This window comes from Columba livia, chromosome 31 (genome assembly GCF_036013475.1).
Source record: "Columba livia isolate bColLiv1 breed racing homer chromosome 31, bColLiv1.pat.W.v2, whole genome shotgun sequence".
In the NCBI taxonomy this organism is placed as follows: Eukaryota; Metazoa; Chordata; class Aves; order Columbiformes; family Columbidae; genus Columba; species Columba livia.
The window spans coordinates 379911-396723 of record NC_088632.1 but is presented as its reverse complement, the minus strand read 5'-3'; the positions used below and the strand labels follow the sequence as shown (position 1 = coordinate 396723).

At 56.0% G+C, this 16813-nt stretch overlaps 1 protein-coding gene across 2 annotated transcripts; it reads left to right on the top strand.

Annotated features, from left to right (window-relative positions):
• The first annotated feature begins 1483 nt into the window (after positions 1 to 1483).
• On the top strand, positions 1484 to 15828 carry LOC102089092 (cytochrome c oxidase subunit 6B1). Of its 2 annotated transcripts, none has more exons than XM_065044023.1 (5): positions 1484 to 1601; positions 4106 to 4149; positions 5081 to 5188; positions 10365 to 10465; positions 15664 to 15828. In XM_065044023.1, the coding sequence occupies exons 3-5, from the start codon at positions 5083 to 5085 to the stop codon at positions 15715 to 15717; spliced, it is 261 nt and encodes an 86-aa protein (XP_064900095.1). In that variant the 5' UTR covers positions 1484 to 1601; positions 4106 to 4149; positions 5081 to 5082; the 3' UTR covers positions 15718 to 15828. The 2 variants fall into 2 exon arrangements, with proteins under 2 accessions (XP_064900095.1, XP_064900096.1); XM_065044024.1 differs by having other exon boundaries at positions 1491 to 1601; positions 5069 to 5188.
• Positions 15829 to 16813: the final 985 nt, after the last annotated feature.

The following is a 16813-nucleotide window of genomic DNA, read 5'->3' as shown; positions in this document are numbered from 1 at the left end:
CGGCGGGGGAGGGAGACGCTGCCCTGGGTCCTAGAGCCCGCCGGTTGAGGGCAATTTGGGGTTAAAAATGGGGATTTAGGGGTTAAAAATGGGGATTTGGGGGCAAAAATGGGGATTTTGGGGCTCCTGGAGGGGTTTTGGGGGAAGAAATGGGGATTTTGGGACAGAAATGGGGATTTTTGGACTCCTGGAAGGGTTTTGGGGACAGAAATGGGGATTTGGGGGGATTTGGGGACAGAAATGGGGATTTGGGGACAGAAATGGGGATTTTGGGGCTCCTGAGGTGTTTTGGGGACAGAAATGGGGATTTTGGGACTCCTGGAGGGGTTTTGGGGGAAGAAATGGGGATTTTGGGGTTCCTGGGGGGATTTGGGGACAGAAATGGGGATTTTTGGACAGAAATGGGGATTTGGGGACAGAAATGGGGATTTTGGGGCTCCTGGAGGGGTTTTGGGGACAGAAATGGGGATTTTGGGACTCCTGGAGGGGTTTGGGGGGAAGAAATGGGGATTTTGGGGTTCCTGGGGGGATTTGGGAACAGAAATAGGGATTTGGGGACAGAAATGGGGATTTTGGGGCTCCTGGAGGGGTTTTGGGGGCAGAAATGGGGATTTTTGGACAGAAATGGGGATTTTGGGGCTCCTGGAGGGGTTTTGGGGGCAGAAATGGGGATTTTGGGGTTCCTGGGGGGATTTGGGGACAGAAATGGAGTTTTGGGGACAGAAATGGGGATTTTGGGGCTCCTGGAGGGGTTTTGGGGGCAGAAATGGGGATTTTTGGACAGAAATGGGGATTTTGGGGCTCCTGGAGGGGTTTTGGGGACAGAAACGGGGATTTGGGGGCTCCTGGAGGGGTTTTGGGGACAGAAATGGGGATTTTTGCACAGAAATGGGGATTTTGGGGCCATTTCGAGGTATTTGGGCTCCATTTTGGGGCCATTTGGGGGCAATTTTCCTTCATTTTGGGGCTATTTTGTTTATTTTTGTGCCATTTTGGGGTATTTTGGTGCCATTTGGGGGCATTTCTTGGCATTTTTAGGCCCTTTTGGCGGGAAATTGGGGCAATTTTGGAGCGTTTTGGGGCCATTTCCTGGTTTTCTGGTTCCATTTTGGGGCCATTTCAGGGAATTTTGGGGCTATTTCAGGGCATTTTGGGGCCGTTTCGAGGTATTTGGGCTCCATTTTGGGGCTATTTTGGAGCATTTTAGGACATTTTGGGGCTATTTATATTTTGAGGCATTTTGGGGCCATTTTGGGATATTTGGAGGCCATTTTGGGGCGTTTCTTGGCATTTTAAGCCCCTTCGCGGCGATTTTTAAACCATTTTGGGTCCATTTTTGGGCATTTTGGGGACATTTTGCGGTCAGGTCCTCCCGCCACCATTTCCCGCCCTGGACGGCGCTCTGCCCTCCCTCCACCATCTCTATGGCACTTCGCGATCCTCCAAGCTCCGGCCCCGCCCTCCCGCCTGCGCCGCTCCGCACTTCCTATCTCTATGATTCCCCCCCTTTGGTTGCTCAGGGGAGGTGGCGCCACTTCCGGCGTCGCGCTTGCGCTTCCGCTGCGTCTCGGTGGTGGTGAAAGTCACTTGGAGGGGAGACGGTGGGGAATGAACTGGGGTGAACTGGGATGAACTGGGATGAACTGGGAGGAATTGGGGGGTCTGGGAACATTGTGAGGGCGCTGGGAGGTCACTGGGAGGGGGAACTGGGGGTTACTGGGACACTGGGAGGTCAATGGGGGTTACTGGGAGAACTGGGGGGGGAACTGGGAGGTCAATGGGGGGAACTGGGAGTTACTGGGAGTACTGGGATGGGGCTATTGGGAGAACTGGGGGGTTACTGGGAGGTCAATGGGGGAAACTGGGAGCACTGGGGGTCACTGGGAGCACTGGGAAGGGGTTATTGGGAGAACTGGGATGTTACTGGGAGGGAACTGGGAGCACTGGGAGGTCAATGGGGGGGAACTGGGAGGGAACTGGGAACACTGGGAGGTCAATGGGGGAGAACTGGGAGGGAACTGGGAACACTGGGAGGTCAATGGGGGGGAACTGGGAGGGAACTGGGAACACTGGGAGGTCAATGGGGGGTTACTGGGAGCACTGGGAGGTCAATGGGGGGTTACTGGGAGCACTGGGAGGTCAATGGGGGGGAACTGGGAGCACTGGGGGGTCAATGGGGGGGAACTGGGAGCACTGGGAGGTCAATGGGGGGGAACTGGGAGGGAACTGGGAGCACTGGGAGGTCAATGGGGGGAACTGGGAGCACTGGGAGGTCAATGGGGGGGAACTGGGAGCACTGGGAGGTCAATGGGAGGGAACTGGGAGCACTGGGAGGTCAATGGGGGGGAACTGGGAGGGAACTGGGAGCACTGGGAGGTCAATGGGGGGGAACTGGGAGGTCAATGGGGGGGAACTGGGAGGGAACTGGGAGCACTGGGAGGTCAGTAGGGGGAACTGGGAGTTACTGGGAGCACTGGGAAGGGGTTATTGGGAGAACTGGGGGGTTACTGGGAGGTCAATGGGGGAAACTGGGAGCACTGGGGGTTACTGGGAGCACTGGGAAGGGGTTATTGGGAGAACTGGGATGTTACTGGGAGGGAACTGGGAGCACTGGGAGGTCAATGGGGGGGAACTGGGAGCACTGGGAGGTCAATGGGGGGAACTGGGAGCACTGGGAGGTCAATGGGGGGTTACTGGGAGGGAACTGGGAACACTGGGAGGTCAATGGGGAGAACTGGGAGCACTGGGAGGTCAATGGGAGGGAACTGGGAGCACTGGGAGGTCAATGGGGGGGAACTGGGAGGGAACTGGGAGCACTGGGAGGTCAATGGGGAAGTTACTGGGAGCACTGGGAGGTCAATGGGGGGTTACTGGGAGGGAACTGGGAGCACTGGGAGGTCAATGGGAGGGAACTGGGAGCACTGGGAGGTCAATGGGGGGGAACTGGGAGCACTGGGAGGTCAATGGGAGGGAACTGGGAGCACTGGGAGGTCAATGGGGGGGAACTGGGAGCACTGGGAGGTCAATGGGGGGGAACTGGGAGCACTGGGAGGTCAATGGGGGGAACTGGGAGCACTGGGAGGTCAATGGGGGGAACTGGGAGCACTGGGAGGTCAATGGGGGGAACTGGGAGTTACTGGGAGTACTGGGATGGGGCTATTGGGAGAACTGGGAGCACTGGGAGGTCAATGGGGAGTTACTGGGGGTCACTGGGTTAACTGGGAAGGGGTTATTGGGAGAACTGGGGGGTTACTGGGAGGTCAATGGGGGAAACTGGGAGCACTGGGATGGGGCTATTGGGAGAACTGGGGGGTTACTGGGAGCACTGGGAGGTCAATGGGGAAGTTACTGGGAGCACTGGGGGTTACTGGGAGCACTGGGAAGGGGCTATTGGGAGAACTGGGGGGTCAATGGGGGCACTGGGAGCACTGGGATGGGGTTACTGGGAGCACTGGGAGGTCAATGGGGAAGTTACTGGGAGCACTGGGAGGTCAATGGGGGGTTACTGGGAGCACTGGGAGGTCAATGGGGGGTTACTGGGAGGGAACTGGGAGCACTGGGAGGTCAATGGGGGGAACTGGGAGCACTGGGAGGTCAATGGGGTGGAACTGGGAGCACTGGGGGTTACTGGGAGCACTGGGAAGGGGCTATTGGGAGAACTGGGGGGTCAATGGGGGCACTGGGAGCACTGGGATGGGGATACTGGGAGCACTGGGAGGTCAATGGGGAAGTTACTGGGAGCACTGGGAGGTCAATGGGGGGTTACTGGGAGCACTGGGAGGTCAATGGGGGGGAACTGGGAGCACTGGGAGGTCAATGGGGGGAACTGGGAGCACTGGGAGGTCAATGGGGGGAACTGGGAGCACTGGGAGGTCAGTGGGGGGGAACTGGGAGCACTGGGAGTTACTGGGAGGTTCATTAACCCCATTAATCACCCCCATAATTTCCTAATTATCATAGTAATTCATTAACATTGGGCTCTTAATTAGCCCTATTAATTAGTGCTTGGGGGGCCCCCCTTTGTAATTATTGGGGAGGCTCATTAGTGGTAATTAATTAATGAGAAAGGATCAATATTAATGAGGTTTTGCTTTTAATTTATTAGGTTAATTATTCCCATTAAGGATCATTATTTTCATCATTATTAAGGTAATTAATTAGTATTAATATAAAATACTTAATGTGGGGGTTAATTAATACCAGGGGGTTTTAATTAGTCGAGGGGGCTTAATTAACCCTGTTAATTAGTGTTGGGGGGTTGTTCTTATTGGTTGTTATTATTGGTCATTTATATTAATACTAGTAATTAATAATTAATGAGAGGCTATTAATTGCAATTAGAGGCTTTGGATAAGTATTAAGGGCTATTAATTAGTTGGGGGGGCTTAATTAACTGCGTTAATTAGTGTTTGGGGGTCGTGTTATTATTGGTCATTATTGGTCATGTTTATTAGTATTAAAAACTATTAATTAATGGGAGCTTACTAATTAATATTAGAGATGTTGAATAAGTATTAAGTGGTGTTAATTAGTCTGGGGGGCTTAATTAGTGCCATTAATTGGTGTTTTGGGGTTGTTGGTTTATTGTCGTAATTACTATAAATTGTTATTATTGGTCATAGTTATTAATATTAGCAATTAATAATTAATGTGAGGGTATTAATCAATATTAGTGGCTTTAAATAAGCATTAAGGGCTGTTAATTAGTCTTGGGGGCTTAATTAGCACCATTAATTAGTGTTTGGAGGTTGTCATGTTCTTATTGGTAGTTATAATATGTTGTTATTATTGGTCATATTAATTAATATTAAGGGTTAATAGTTAATGTGAGGTTACTAATTAATATTAGAGGCTTTAAATAAGTAGTAAATGTGCTTAATTAGTATTTGGAGAGTTAATTAATGCTGTTAATTATGTAAGCTCCCCTCTTTTTCCAGTCTCATCCCCCCTTTCCCACCACTAAGAGGCCGTTAATTATCATTGGGCTGCAATTAATTATGATCAGAAGATACTAATGAGTTTGGGGGGTGTGTGGGTGACCCTGTGAGGGTGCTAATGAGTTAATTAGCGTGTTAATTAGCGATGGCGGAGGACGTGAAGGCCAAGCTGGCGCGGTACAAGACGGCGCCGTTCGACAGTCGCTTCCCCAACCAGAACCAGACCAGGAACTGCTGGCAGAACTACCTGGGTGAGCCCGGACGCCTGGGTCCCTCGGGGCATTCCTGGGTCCCCTCCCGAACTCCTGGGTCCCCTCCCGAACTCCTGGGTCCCTTGGGGCACTCCTGGGTCCCCTCCCAAACTCCTGGGTCCCTTGGGGCACTCCTGGGTCCCCTCCCTGAACTCCTGGGTCCCCTCCCGAACTCCTGGGTCCCTTGGGGCATTCCTGGGTCCCCTCCCAGACGCCTGGGACCTTCCCGAACTCCTGGGTCCCTCCCCGAACTCCTGGGTCCCTCCCCGAACTCCTGGGTCCCTTGGGGCACTCCTGGGTCCCTCCCTGAACTCCTGGGTCCCTCGGACACCTGGGTCCCTCGGGGCATTCCTGGGTCCCCTCCCCGAACTCCTGGGTCCCTCCCGAACTCCTGGGTCCCTTGGGGCACTCCTGGGTCCCTCCCTGAACTCCTGGGTCCCTCCCTGAACTCCTCGGTCCCTCCCAGACAACTGGGTCCCTTGGGGCACTCCTGGGTCCGCTCCTGTAATCCCTTCCCTGAACTCCTAGGTCCCTCCCGAACTCCTGGGTCCCTCCCGAACTCCTGGGTCCCTCCCGAACTCCTGGGTCCCCCCTAGACGCCTGGGTCTCTCCTGTCCCCATGGACGTCCATTGCCCCATTGATCTTCATTGATGTGCATTGTCCCATTGACACCCGTTGTCCCCATTGACACCCATTGTCCCCATTGACGTCCATTGACATCCGTTGTCCCCATTGACGTCCATTGATATCCATTGTCCCCATCAATGTCCATCAATGTCCATCAGTGTCCATTGTCCCCATTGATGCCCATTGTCCCCATTGTCCCCATTGATGCCCATTGTCCCCATTGTTGGCCATTGATGCCCATTGACGCCCATTGACGTTCATTGTCCCATTGGCGCCCATTGGTGCCCATTGATGCCCATTGACGTTCATTGTCCCATTGTCCCCATTGGTGCCTGTTGATGCTCATTGTCCCCATTGACGTCCCACTGACACCCATTGATGTCTATTGATGTTCATTGTCCCCACTGACACCCATTGGTGCCCATTGATGTTCATTGTCCCATTGATGCTGTTGACGCCCATTGTCCCCATTGGCTCCCATTGGTCCCCATTGATGTCTATTGATCTTCATTCTCCCCATTGATATCCCATTGACGCCCATTGACGTCTATTGTTCCATTGACGCCCATTGACATCTATTGTCTCCATTGGTGCCCATTGTCCCCATTGATGTTCATTGTCCACATTGATGTCCCATTAACGTCCATTGTCCCCATTGTCACCCATTGGTGCCCATTGACATCCACTGAAGTCCATTGATGTCTATTGACGTTCATTGTCCCCATTGACGTCCCACTGACACCCATTGATGTCTATTGATGTTCATTGTCCCCATTGGTGCCCATTGATGTTCATTGTCCCATTGATGCTGTTGATGCCCATTGTCCCCATTGGCTCCCATTGGTCCCCATTGATGTCTATTGATGTTCATTCTCCCCATTGATATCCCATTGACGCCCATTGACGTCTATTGTTCCATTGACGCCCATTGACATCTATTGTCTCCATTGGTGCCCATTGTCCCCATTGATGTTCATTGTCCACATTGATGTCCCATTAACGCCCATTGTCCTCAATGTCACCCATTGGTGCCCATTGACATCCACTGAAGTCCATTGATGTCTATTGACGTTCATTGTCCCCATTGACGTCCCACTGACACCCATTGATGTCTATTGATGTTCATTGTCCCCACTGACACCCATTGGTGCCCATTGATGTTCATTGTCCCATTGATGCTGTTGATGCCCATTGTCCCCATTGGCTCCCATTGGTCCCCATTGATGTCTATTGATCTTCATTCTCCCCATTGATATCCCATTGACGCCCATTGACGTCTATTGTTCCATTGACACCCATTGACATCTATTGTCTCCATTGGTGCCCATTGTCCTCATTGATGTTCATTGTCCACATTGATGTCCCATTGACGCCCATTGTCCTCAATGTCACCCATTGGTGCCCATTGACATCCACTGAAGTCCATTGATGTCTATTGACGTTCATTGTCCCCATTGACATCCCACTGACACCCATTGATGTCTATTGATGTTCATTGTCCCCACTGGTGTCTCATTGGTGCCCATTGATGTTCATTGTCCCATTGATGCTGTTGACGCCCATTGTCCCCATTGGCTCCCATTGGTCCCCATTGATGTCTATTGATGTTCATTCTCCCCATTGATATCCCATTGACGCCCATTGACGTCTATTGTTCCATTGACGCCCATTGACATCTATTGTCTCCATTGGTGCCCATTGTCCCCATTGATGTTCATTGTCCACATTGATGTCCCATTAACGCCCATTGTCCTCAATGTCACCCATTGGTGCCCATTGACATCCACTGAAGTCCATTGATGTCTATTGACGTTCATTGTCCCCATTGATGTCCCACTGACACCCATTGATGTCTATTGATGTTCATTGTCCCCACTGGTGTCCCATTGGTTCCCATTGATGTTCATTGTCCCATTGATGCTGTTGACGCCCATTGTCCCCATTGGCTCCCATTGGTCCCCATTGATGTCTATTGATCTTCATTCTCCCCATTGATATCCCATTGACGCCCATTGACGTCTATTGTTCCATTGACGCCCATTGACATCTATTGTCTCCATTGGTGCCCATTGTCCCCATTGATGTTCATTGTCCACATTGATGTCCCATTAACGTCCATTGTCCCCATTGTCACCCATTGGTGCCCATTGACATCCACTGAAGTCCATTGATGTCTATTGACGTTCATTGTCCCCATTGACGTCCCACTGACACCCATTGATGTCTATTGATGTTCATTGTCCCCACTGGTGTCTCATTGGTGCCCATTGATGTTCATTGTCCCATTGATGCTGTTGACGCCCATTGTCCCCATTGGCTCCCATTGGTCCCCATTGATGTCTATTGATCTTCATTCTCCCCATTGATATCCCATTGGCGCCCATTGTCCCATTGACGCCCATTGACGCCCATTGACGTCTATTGTTCCGTTGACGCCCATTGACATCTATTGTCTCCATTGGTGCCCATTGTCCCCATTGGTCCCCATTGATGTCCATTGATGTTCATTGTCCACATTGATGTCCCATTAACGCCCATTGTCCTCAATGTCACCCATTGGTGCCCATTGACATCCACTGAAATCCATTGATGTCTATTGACGTTCATTGTCCCCATTGACGTCCCACTGACACCCATTGATGTCTATTGATGTTCATTGTCCCCACTGGTGTCCCATTGGTTCCCATTGATGTTCATTGTCCCATTGATGCTGTTGACGCCCATTGTCCCCATTGGCTCCCATTGGTCCCCATTGATGTCTATTGATCTTCATTCTCCCCATTGATATCCCATTGACGCCCATTGACGTCTATTGTTCCATTGACGCCCATTGACATCTATTGTCTCCATTGGTGCCCATTGTCCCCATTGATGTTCATTGTCCACATTGATGTCCCATTAACGTCCATTGTCCCCATTGTCACCCATTGGTGCCCATTGACATCCACTGAAGTCCATTGATGTCTATTGACGTTCATTGTCCCCATTGATGTCCCACTGACACCCATTGATGTCTATTGATGTTCATTGTCCCCACTGGTGTCCCATTGGTTCCCATTGATGTTCATTGTCCCATTGATGCTGTTGACGCCCATTGTCCCCATTGGCTCCCATTGGTCCCCATTGATGTCTATTGATCTTCATTCTCCCCATTGATATCCCATTGACGCCCATTGTCCCATTGACGCCCATTGACGCCCATTGACGTCTATTGTTCCATTGACGCCCATTGACATCTATTGTCCCCATTGGTCCCCATTGTCCCCATTGGTCCCCATTGATGTTCATTGATGTTCATTGTCCACATTGATGTCCCATTAACGTCCATTGTCCCCATTGTCACCCATTGGTGCCCATTGACATCCACTGAAGTCCATTGATGTCTATTGACGTTCATTGTCCCCATTGACATCCCACTGACACCCATTGATGTCTATTGATGTTCATTGTCCCCACTGGTGTCCCATTGGTTCCCATTGATGTTCATTGTCCCATTGATGCTGTTGACGCCCATTGTCCCCATTGGCTCCCATTGGTCCCCATTGATGTCTATTGATGTTCATTCTCCCCATTGATATCCCATTGACGCCCATTGTCCCATTGACGCCCATTGACGCCCATTGACGTCTATTGTTCCGTTGACGCCCATTGACATCTATTGTCCCCATTGGTCCCCATTGTCCCCATTGGACCCCATTGATGTCCATTGATGTTCATTGTCCACATTGATGTCCCATTAACGTCCATTGTCCCCAATGTCACCCATTGGTGCCCATTGACATCCACTGAAGTCCATTGATGTCTATTGACATTCATTGTCCCCATTGACGTCCCATTGACGCCCATTGTCCCATTGACGCCCGTTGTCCCATTGACGCCCATTGTCCCATTGACGCCCATTGTCGCCCATTGTCCCATTGACGTCTCTTGTCCCATTGACGTCTCTTGTCCCATTGACGTCTCTTGTCCCATTGACGCCCATTGTCCCATTGACGCCCATTGTCCCATTGACGCCCATTGTCCCATTGACGTCTCTTGTCCCATTGACGTCTCTTGTCCCATTGACGTCTCTTGTCCCATTGACGCCCGTTGTCCCATTGACGTCTCTTGTCCCATTGACACCCATTGTCCCATTGACACCCATTGTCCCATTGACACCCATTGTCCCATTGACGTCTCTTGTCCCATTGACGCCCATTGTCCCATTGACGCCCATTGTCCCATTGACGCCCATTGTCCCATTGACGCCCATTGTCCCATTGACGTCTCTTGTCCCATTGACGCCCGTTGTCCCATTGACGTCTCTTGTCCCATTGACACCCATTGTCCCATTGACACCCATTGTCCCATTGACGTCTCTTGTCCCATTGACGTCTCTTGTCCCATTGACGTCTCTTGTCCCATTGACGCCCGTTGTCCCATTGACGTCTATTGTCCCATTGACACCCATTGTCCCATTGACGCCCGTTGTCCCATTGACGCCCATTGTCCCATTGACGTCTATTGTCCCATTGACACCCATTGTCCCATTGTCCCCATTGTCCCCAGACTTCCACCGCTGTGAACGCTCATTGGGCGCCCGTGGGGCTGACACCTCCCCCTGCCAGTGGTACTTCCGGGTGTACAAGTCGCTGTGTCCGACCTCCTGGGTGAGAAATTGGCCCCCAATGTCCCCAAATGTCACCCCAATGTCCCCTCGTGTCACCTGCTGAGTGTCCCCTGACCCTTGGTGTCCCCTCAGTGTCCCCACAGCCCTGGGGACGTCTCTGGGTTCACCCCCCAACCAGTGTCCCCCATGGTCCCCATGTCCCCACAATGTCCCCATGTCCCCTTTGTGTCCCCTCGTTGTCCCCATGTCCCCTACAATGTCTCTGTGTCCCCCCCCAGTGTCCCCATAGTGTCCCCTCCATGTCCCCCATAGTGTCCCCCCCATGAACCCCCCAGTGTCCCCATGTCCCCTCTGTGTCCCCCATTGTCACCATGTCCCCTACAAGGTCCCTGTGTCCCCTCAAGTGTCCCCATAGTGTCCCCCCATTAACCCTCCAGTGCCACCCTGTCCCCACAGTGTCCTCTCCCATTGCCCTCATGTCCCCTTTGTGTCCCCCCCCAGTGTCCCCATGTCCCCTACAGTGTCCCCATGTCCCCTTTGTGTCCCCCCCAGTGTCCCTATGTCCCCCACAATGTCCCCATGTCCCCCCAAGTGTCCCCCATAGTGTCCTTGTGTTCCCCACAGTGTCCCCCAGGATGTCCCCATGTCCCCTACAATGTCCCCATGTCCCCCCAAGTGTCACCATAGTGTCCCCATGTCCCCTATAATGTCCCCCTCATTGACCCCCCAGTGTCCCCATGTCCCCCTAGTGTCCCCATGTCCCTCCCATTGTCCCCGTGTCCCCCATAGTGGCACCATGTCCCCATTTGTGTCCCCCCATGTCCCCCACAATGTCCCCCCAAGTGTCCCCATGTCCCCTTTGTGTCCCCCCACAATGTCCCTCCCGTTGTCACTGTGTCCCCCATGACACCCCAATGTCACCCAGAGTGTCCCCGCATTGTCCCCATGTCCCCTTTGTGTCCCCCCCAGTGTCCCCTTTGTGTCCCCCCATTGTCCCCATGTCCCCCCAAGTGTCCCCCCCAGTGTCCCCTTGTCCCTCCCATTGTCCCTGTGTCCCCCATAGTGGCACCACATCCCCTTTGTGTCCCCCACAATGTCCCCCCAAGTGTCCCCATGTCCCCTGTGTGTCCCCCCACAATGTCCCTGTGTGTCCCCCCATTGTCCCCATGTCCCCTAGTCCCCCCAAGTGTCCCCCACAGTGTCCCCTCCCATTGTCCCCATGTCCCCCATAGTGGCCCCACGTCCCCTTTGTGTCCCCCCCAGTGTCCCTATGTCCCCCACAATGTCCCCATGTCCCCCCAAGTGTCCCCCATAGTGTCCCCCAGGATGTCCCCATGTCCCCTACAATGTCCCCATATCCCCCCAAGTGTCACCATAGTGTCCCCATGTCCCCTATAATGTCCCCCTCATTGACCCCCCAGTGTCCCCATGTCCCCCTAGTGTCCCCATGTCCCTCCCATTGTCCCCGTGTCCCCCATAGTGGCACCACATCCCCTTTGTGTCCCCCCACGTCCCCCACAATGTCCCCCCAAGTGTCCCCATGTCCCCTTTGTGTCCCCCCACAATGTCCCTCCCGTTGTCACTGTGTCCCCCATGACACCCCAATGTCACCCAGAGTGTCCCCGCATTGTCCCCATGTCCCCTTTGTGTCCCCCACAGTGTCCCCTTTGTGTCCCCCCAGTGTCCCCATGTCCCCCCAAGTGTCCCCCCAGTGTCCCCTTGTCCCTCCCATTGTCCCTGTGTCCCCCATAGTGGCACCACATCCCCTTTGTGTCCCCCACAATGTCCCCCCAAGTGTCCCCATGTCCCCTGTGTGTCCCCCCACAATGTCCCTGTGTGTCCCCCCATTGTCCCCATGTCCCCTAGTCCCCCCAAGTGTCCCCCACAGTGTCCCCTCCCATTGTCCCCATGTCCCCCATAGTGGCCCCACGTCCCCTTTGTGTCCCCCCATGTATCCCCATGTCCCCCACAATGTCCCCATGTCCCCTACAATGTCCCCGTGCCCCCCCAAGTGTCCCCATAGTGTCCCCATGTCCCCCATAATGTCCCCGCCATTGACCCCCCAGTGTCCCCATGTCCCCCTAGTGTCCCCATGTCCCTCCCATTGTCCCCGTGTCCCCCATAGTGGCACCACATCCCCTTTGTGTCCCCCCACGTCCCCCACAATGTCCCCCCAAGTGTCCCCATGTCCCCTTTGTGTCCCCCACAGTGTCCCCTTTGTGTCCCCCCAGTGTCCCCATGTCCCCCCAAGTGTCCCCCCCAGTGTCCCCATGTCCCCCTAGTGTCCCCATGTCCCTCCCATTGTCCCCGTGTCCCCCATAGTGGCACCACATCCCCTTTGTGTCCCCCACAATGTCCCCCCAAGTGTCCCCATGTCCCCTGTGTGTCCCCCCACAATGTCCCTGTGTGTCCCCCCATTGTCCCCATGTCCCTTAGTCCCCCCAAGTGTCCCCCACAGTGTCCCCTCCCATTGTCCCCATGTCCCCCATAGTGGCCCCACGTCCCCTTTGTGTCCCCCCATGTATCCCCATGTCCCCCACAATGTCCCCATGTCCCCTACAATGTCCCCGTGCCCCCCCAAGTGTCCCCATAGTGTCCCCATGTCCCCCATAATGTCCCCATGTCCCCTTTGTGTCCCCCCCAGTGTCCCTATGTCCCCCACAATGTCCCCATGTCCCCCCAAGTGTCCCCCATAGTGTCCTTGTGTTCCCCACAGTGTCCCCCAGGATGTCCCCATGTCCCCTACAATGTCCCCGTGCCCCCCCAAGTGTCCCCCATAGTGTCCCCATGTCCCCCTAGTGTCCCCATGTCCCTCCCATTGTCCCCGTGTCCCCCATAGTGGCACCACATCCCCTTTGTGTCCCCCCATGTCCCCCACAATGTCCCCCCAAGTGTCCCCATGTCCCCTTTGTGTCCCCCCACAATGTCCCTCCCGTTGTCACTGTGTCCCCCATGACACCCCAATGTCACCCAGAGTGTCCCCGCATTGTCCCCATGTCCCCTTTGTGTCCCCCACAGTGTCCCCTTTGTGTCCCCCCAGTGTCCCCATGTCCCCCCAAGTGTCCCCCCAGTGTCCCCTTGTCCCTCCCATTGTCCCTGTGTCCCCCATAGTGGCACCACATCCCCTTTGTGTCCCCCACAATGTCCCCCCAAGTGTCCCCATGTCCCCTGTGTGTCCCCCCACAATGTCCCTGTGTGTCCCCCCATTGTCCCCATGTCCCCTAGTCCCCCCAAGTGTCCCCCACAGTGTCCCCTCCCATTGTCCCCATGTCCCCCATAGTGGCCCCACGTCCCCTTTGTGTCCCCCCATGTATCCCCATGTCCCCCACAATGTCCCCATGTCCCCTACAATGTCCCCGTGCCCCCCCAAGTGTCCCCATAGTGTCCCCATGTCCCCCATAATGTCCCCATGTCCCCTTTGTGTCCCCCCCAGTGTCCCTATGTCCCCCACAATGTCCCCATGTCCCCCCAAGTGTCCCCCATAGTGTCCTTGTGTTCCCCACAGTGTCCCCCAGGATGTCCCCATGTCCCCTACAATGTCCCCATGTCCCCCCAAGTGTCACCATAGTGTCCCCATGTCCCCTATAATGTCCCCCTCATTGACCCCCCAGTGTCCCCATGTCCCCCTAGTGTCCCCATGTCCCTCCCATTGTCCCCGTGTCCCCCATAGTGGCACCACGTCCCCTTTGTGTCCCCCCACGTCCCCCACAATGTCCCCCCAAGTGTCCCCATGTCCCCTTTGTGTCCCCCCACAATGTCCCTCCCGTTGTCACTGTGTCCCCCATGACACCCCAATGTCACCCAGAGTGTCCCCGCATTGTCCCCATGTCCCCTTTGTGTCCCCCCCAGTGTCCCCTTTCTGTCCCCCCGTTGTCCCCATGTCCCCTACAGTGTCCCCATGTCCCCTTTGTGTCCCCCACAGTGTCCCCTTTGTGTCCCCCCAGTGTCCCCATGTCCCCCCAAGTGTCCCCCCCAGTGTCCCCATGTCCCCCCAGTGTCCCCATGTCCCTCCCATTGTCCCTGTGTCCCCCATAGTGGCACCACATCCCCTTTGTGTCCCCCACAATGTCCCCCCAAGTGTCCCCATGTCCCCTGTGTGTCCCCCCACAATGTCCCTGTGTGTCCCCCCATTGTCCCCATGTCCCCGAGTCCCCCCAAGTGTCCCCCACAGTGTCCCCTCCCATTGTCCCCATGTCCCCCATAGTGGCCCCACGTCCCCTTTGTGTCCCCCCATGTATCCCCATGTCCCCTACAATGTCCCCATGTCCCCTACAATGTCCCCGTGCCCCCCCAAGTGTCCCCATAGTGTCCCCATGTCCCCCATAATGTCCCCATGTCCCCTTTGTGTCCCCCCCAGTGTCCCTATGTCCCCCACAATGTCCCCATGTCCCCCCAAGTGTCCCCCATAGTGTCCTTGTGTTCCCCACAGTGTCCCCCAGGATGTCCCCATGTCCCCTACAATGTCCCCGTGCCCCCCCAAGTGTCCCCATAGTGTCCCCATGTCCCCCATAATGTCCCCACCGTTGACCCCCCAGTGTCCCCATGTCCCCCTAGTGTCCCCATGTCCCTCCCATTGTCCCCGTGTCCCCCATAGTGGCACCACATCCCCTTTGTGTCCCCCCATGTCCCCCACAATGTCCCCCCAAGTGTCCCCATGTCCCCTTTGTGTCCCCCACAGTGTCCCCTTTGTGTCCCCCGTTGTCCCCATGTCCCCCCAAGTGTCCCCCCCAGTGTCCCCATGTCCCCCCAGTGTCCCCATGTCCCTCCCATTGTCCCTGTGTCCCCCATAGTGGCACCACATCCCCTTTGTGTCCCCCCATGTCCCCCACAATGTCCCCCCAAGTGTCCCCATGTCCCCTTTGTGTCCCCCACAGTGTCCCCTTTGTGTCCCCCCAGTGTCCCCATGTCCCCCCAAGTGTCCCCCCCAGTGTCCCCATGTCCCCCCAGTGTCCCCTTGTCCCTCCCATTGTCCCTGTGTCCCCCATAGTGGCACCACATCCCCTTTGTGTCCCCCACAATGTCCCCCCAAGTGTCCCCATGTCCCCTGTGTGTCCCCCCACAATGTCCCTGTGTGTCCCCCCATTGTCCCCATGTCCCCTAGTCCCCCCAAGTGTCCCCCACAGTGTCCCCTCCCATTGTCCCCATGTCCCCCATAGTGGCCCCACGTCCCCTTTGTGTCCCCCCATGTATCCCCATGTCCCCCACAATGTCCCCCCCATTGTCCCCGTGTCCCTGCAGGTGACAACGTGGGACGAATACCGCGCCGAGGGGACCTTCCCCGGCAAGATCTGAGCGTCCCCACGGGGTTGGGGACACGCGGTGACATGTGGGGACACGGGGGGGACACACAATGACACGTGGGGACAGCGCCCGGTGGCACCAACAATAAAGAGTTAAACTGGACCTGGTGGCATCTGGGCTGACAGTTTGTGGGGGGGACAGGACGCCTGGGTCCCTCCCGAACGCCTGGGTCCCTCCCCTCCAATTCCTGGGTCCCTCCTCCCCGGACGCCTGGGTCCCTCCTCCCCGAACTGGTTCCCTCCTCCCCGAACTCCTGGGTCCCCCACACGCATTCCTGGGTCCCTCCCCCCGAACGCCTGGGTCCCTCACCCCGCACTCCTGGCTTCCCCTCCCGAACTCCTGGGTCCCTCGCCCCGAACGCCTGGGTCCCTCGCCCCGAACGCCTGGGTCCCTCGCCCCGAACGCCTGGGTCCCTCCCCCCGAACTCCTGGCTTCCCCTCCCGGACGCCTGGGTCCCTCCTCCCCGGACGCCTGGGTCCCTCCTCCCCGGACGCCTGGGTCCCTCCACCCGAACGCCTGGGTCCCTCGCCTCGAACTCCTGGCTTCCCCTCCCTGAACTCCTGGGTCCCTCCCTGAACTCCTGGGTCCCTCCCCCCGAACGTCTGGGTCCCTCGCCCCGAACTCCTGGCTTCCCCTCCCGAACTCCTGGGTCCCTCCACCCGAACGCCTGGGTCCCTCACCCCGAACTCCTGGCTTCCCCTCCCGAACGCCTGGGTCCCTCCCGAACGCCTGGGTCCCTCCCCTCGAATTCCTGGGTCCCTCCTCCCCGGACGCCTGGGTCCCTCCTCCCCGAACTGGTTCCCTCCTCCCCGAACTCCTGGGTCCCCCACACGCATTCCTGGGTCCCTCCCCCCGAACGCCTGGGTCCCTCACCCCGCACTCCTGGCTTCCCCTCCCGAACGCCTGGGTCCCTCGCCCCGAACGCCTGGGTCCCTCCCCCCGAACGCCTGGGTCCCTCGCCTCGAACTCCTGGCTTCCCCTCCCGGACGCCTGGGTCCCTCCTCCCCGGACGCCTGGGTCCCTCCTCCCCGGATGCCTGGGTCCCTCGCCCCAAACGCCTGGGTCCCTCACCCCGAACTCCTGGGTC

Coding starts and splice junctions, on each gene's coding strand:
- LOC102089092 (XM_065044023.1), top strand. CDS start 5,083: ATGGCGGAGGACGTGAAGGCCAAGCTGGCGCGGTACAAGACGGCGCCG. Junction 5,189..10,364: donor CTGCTGGCAGAACTACCTGG/GTGAGCCCGGAC, acceptor CATTGTCCCCAG/ACTTCCACCGCTGTGAACGC. Junction 10,466..15,663: donor CGCTGTGTCCGACCTCCTGG/GTGAGAAATTGG, acceptor GTGTCCCTGCAG/GTGACAACGTGGGACGAATA.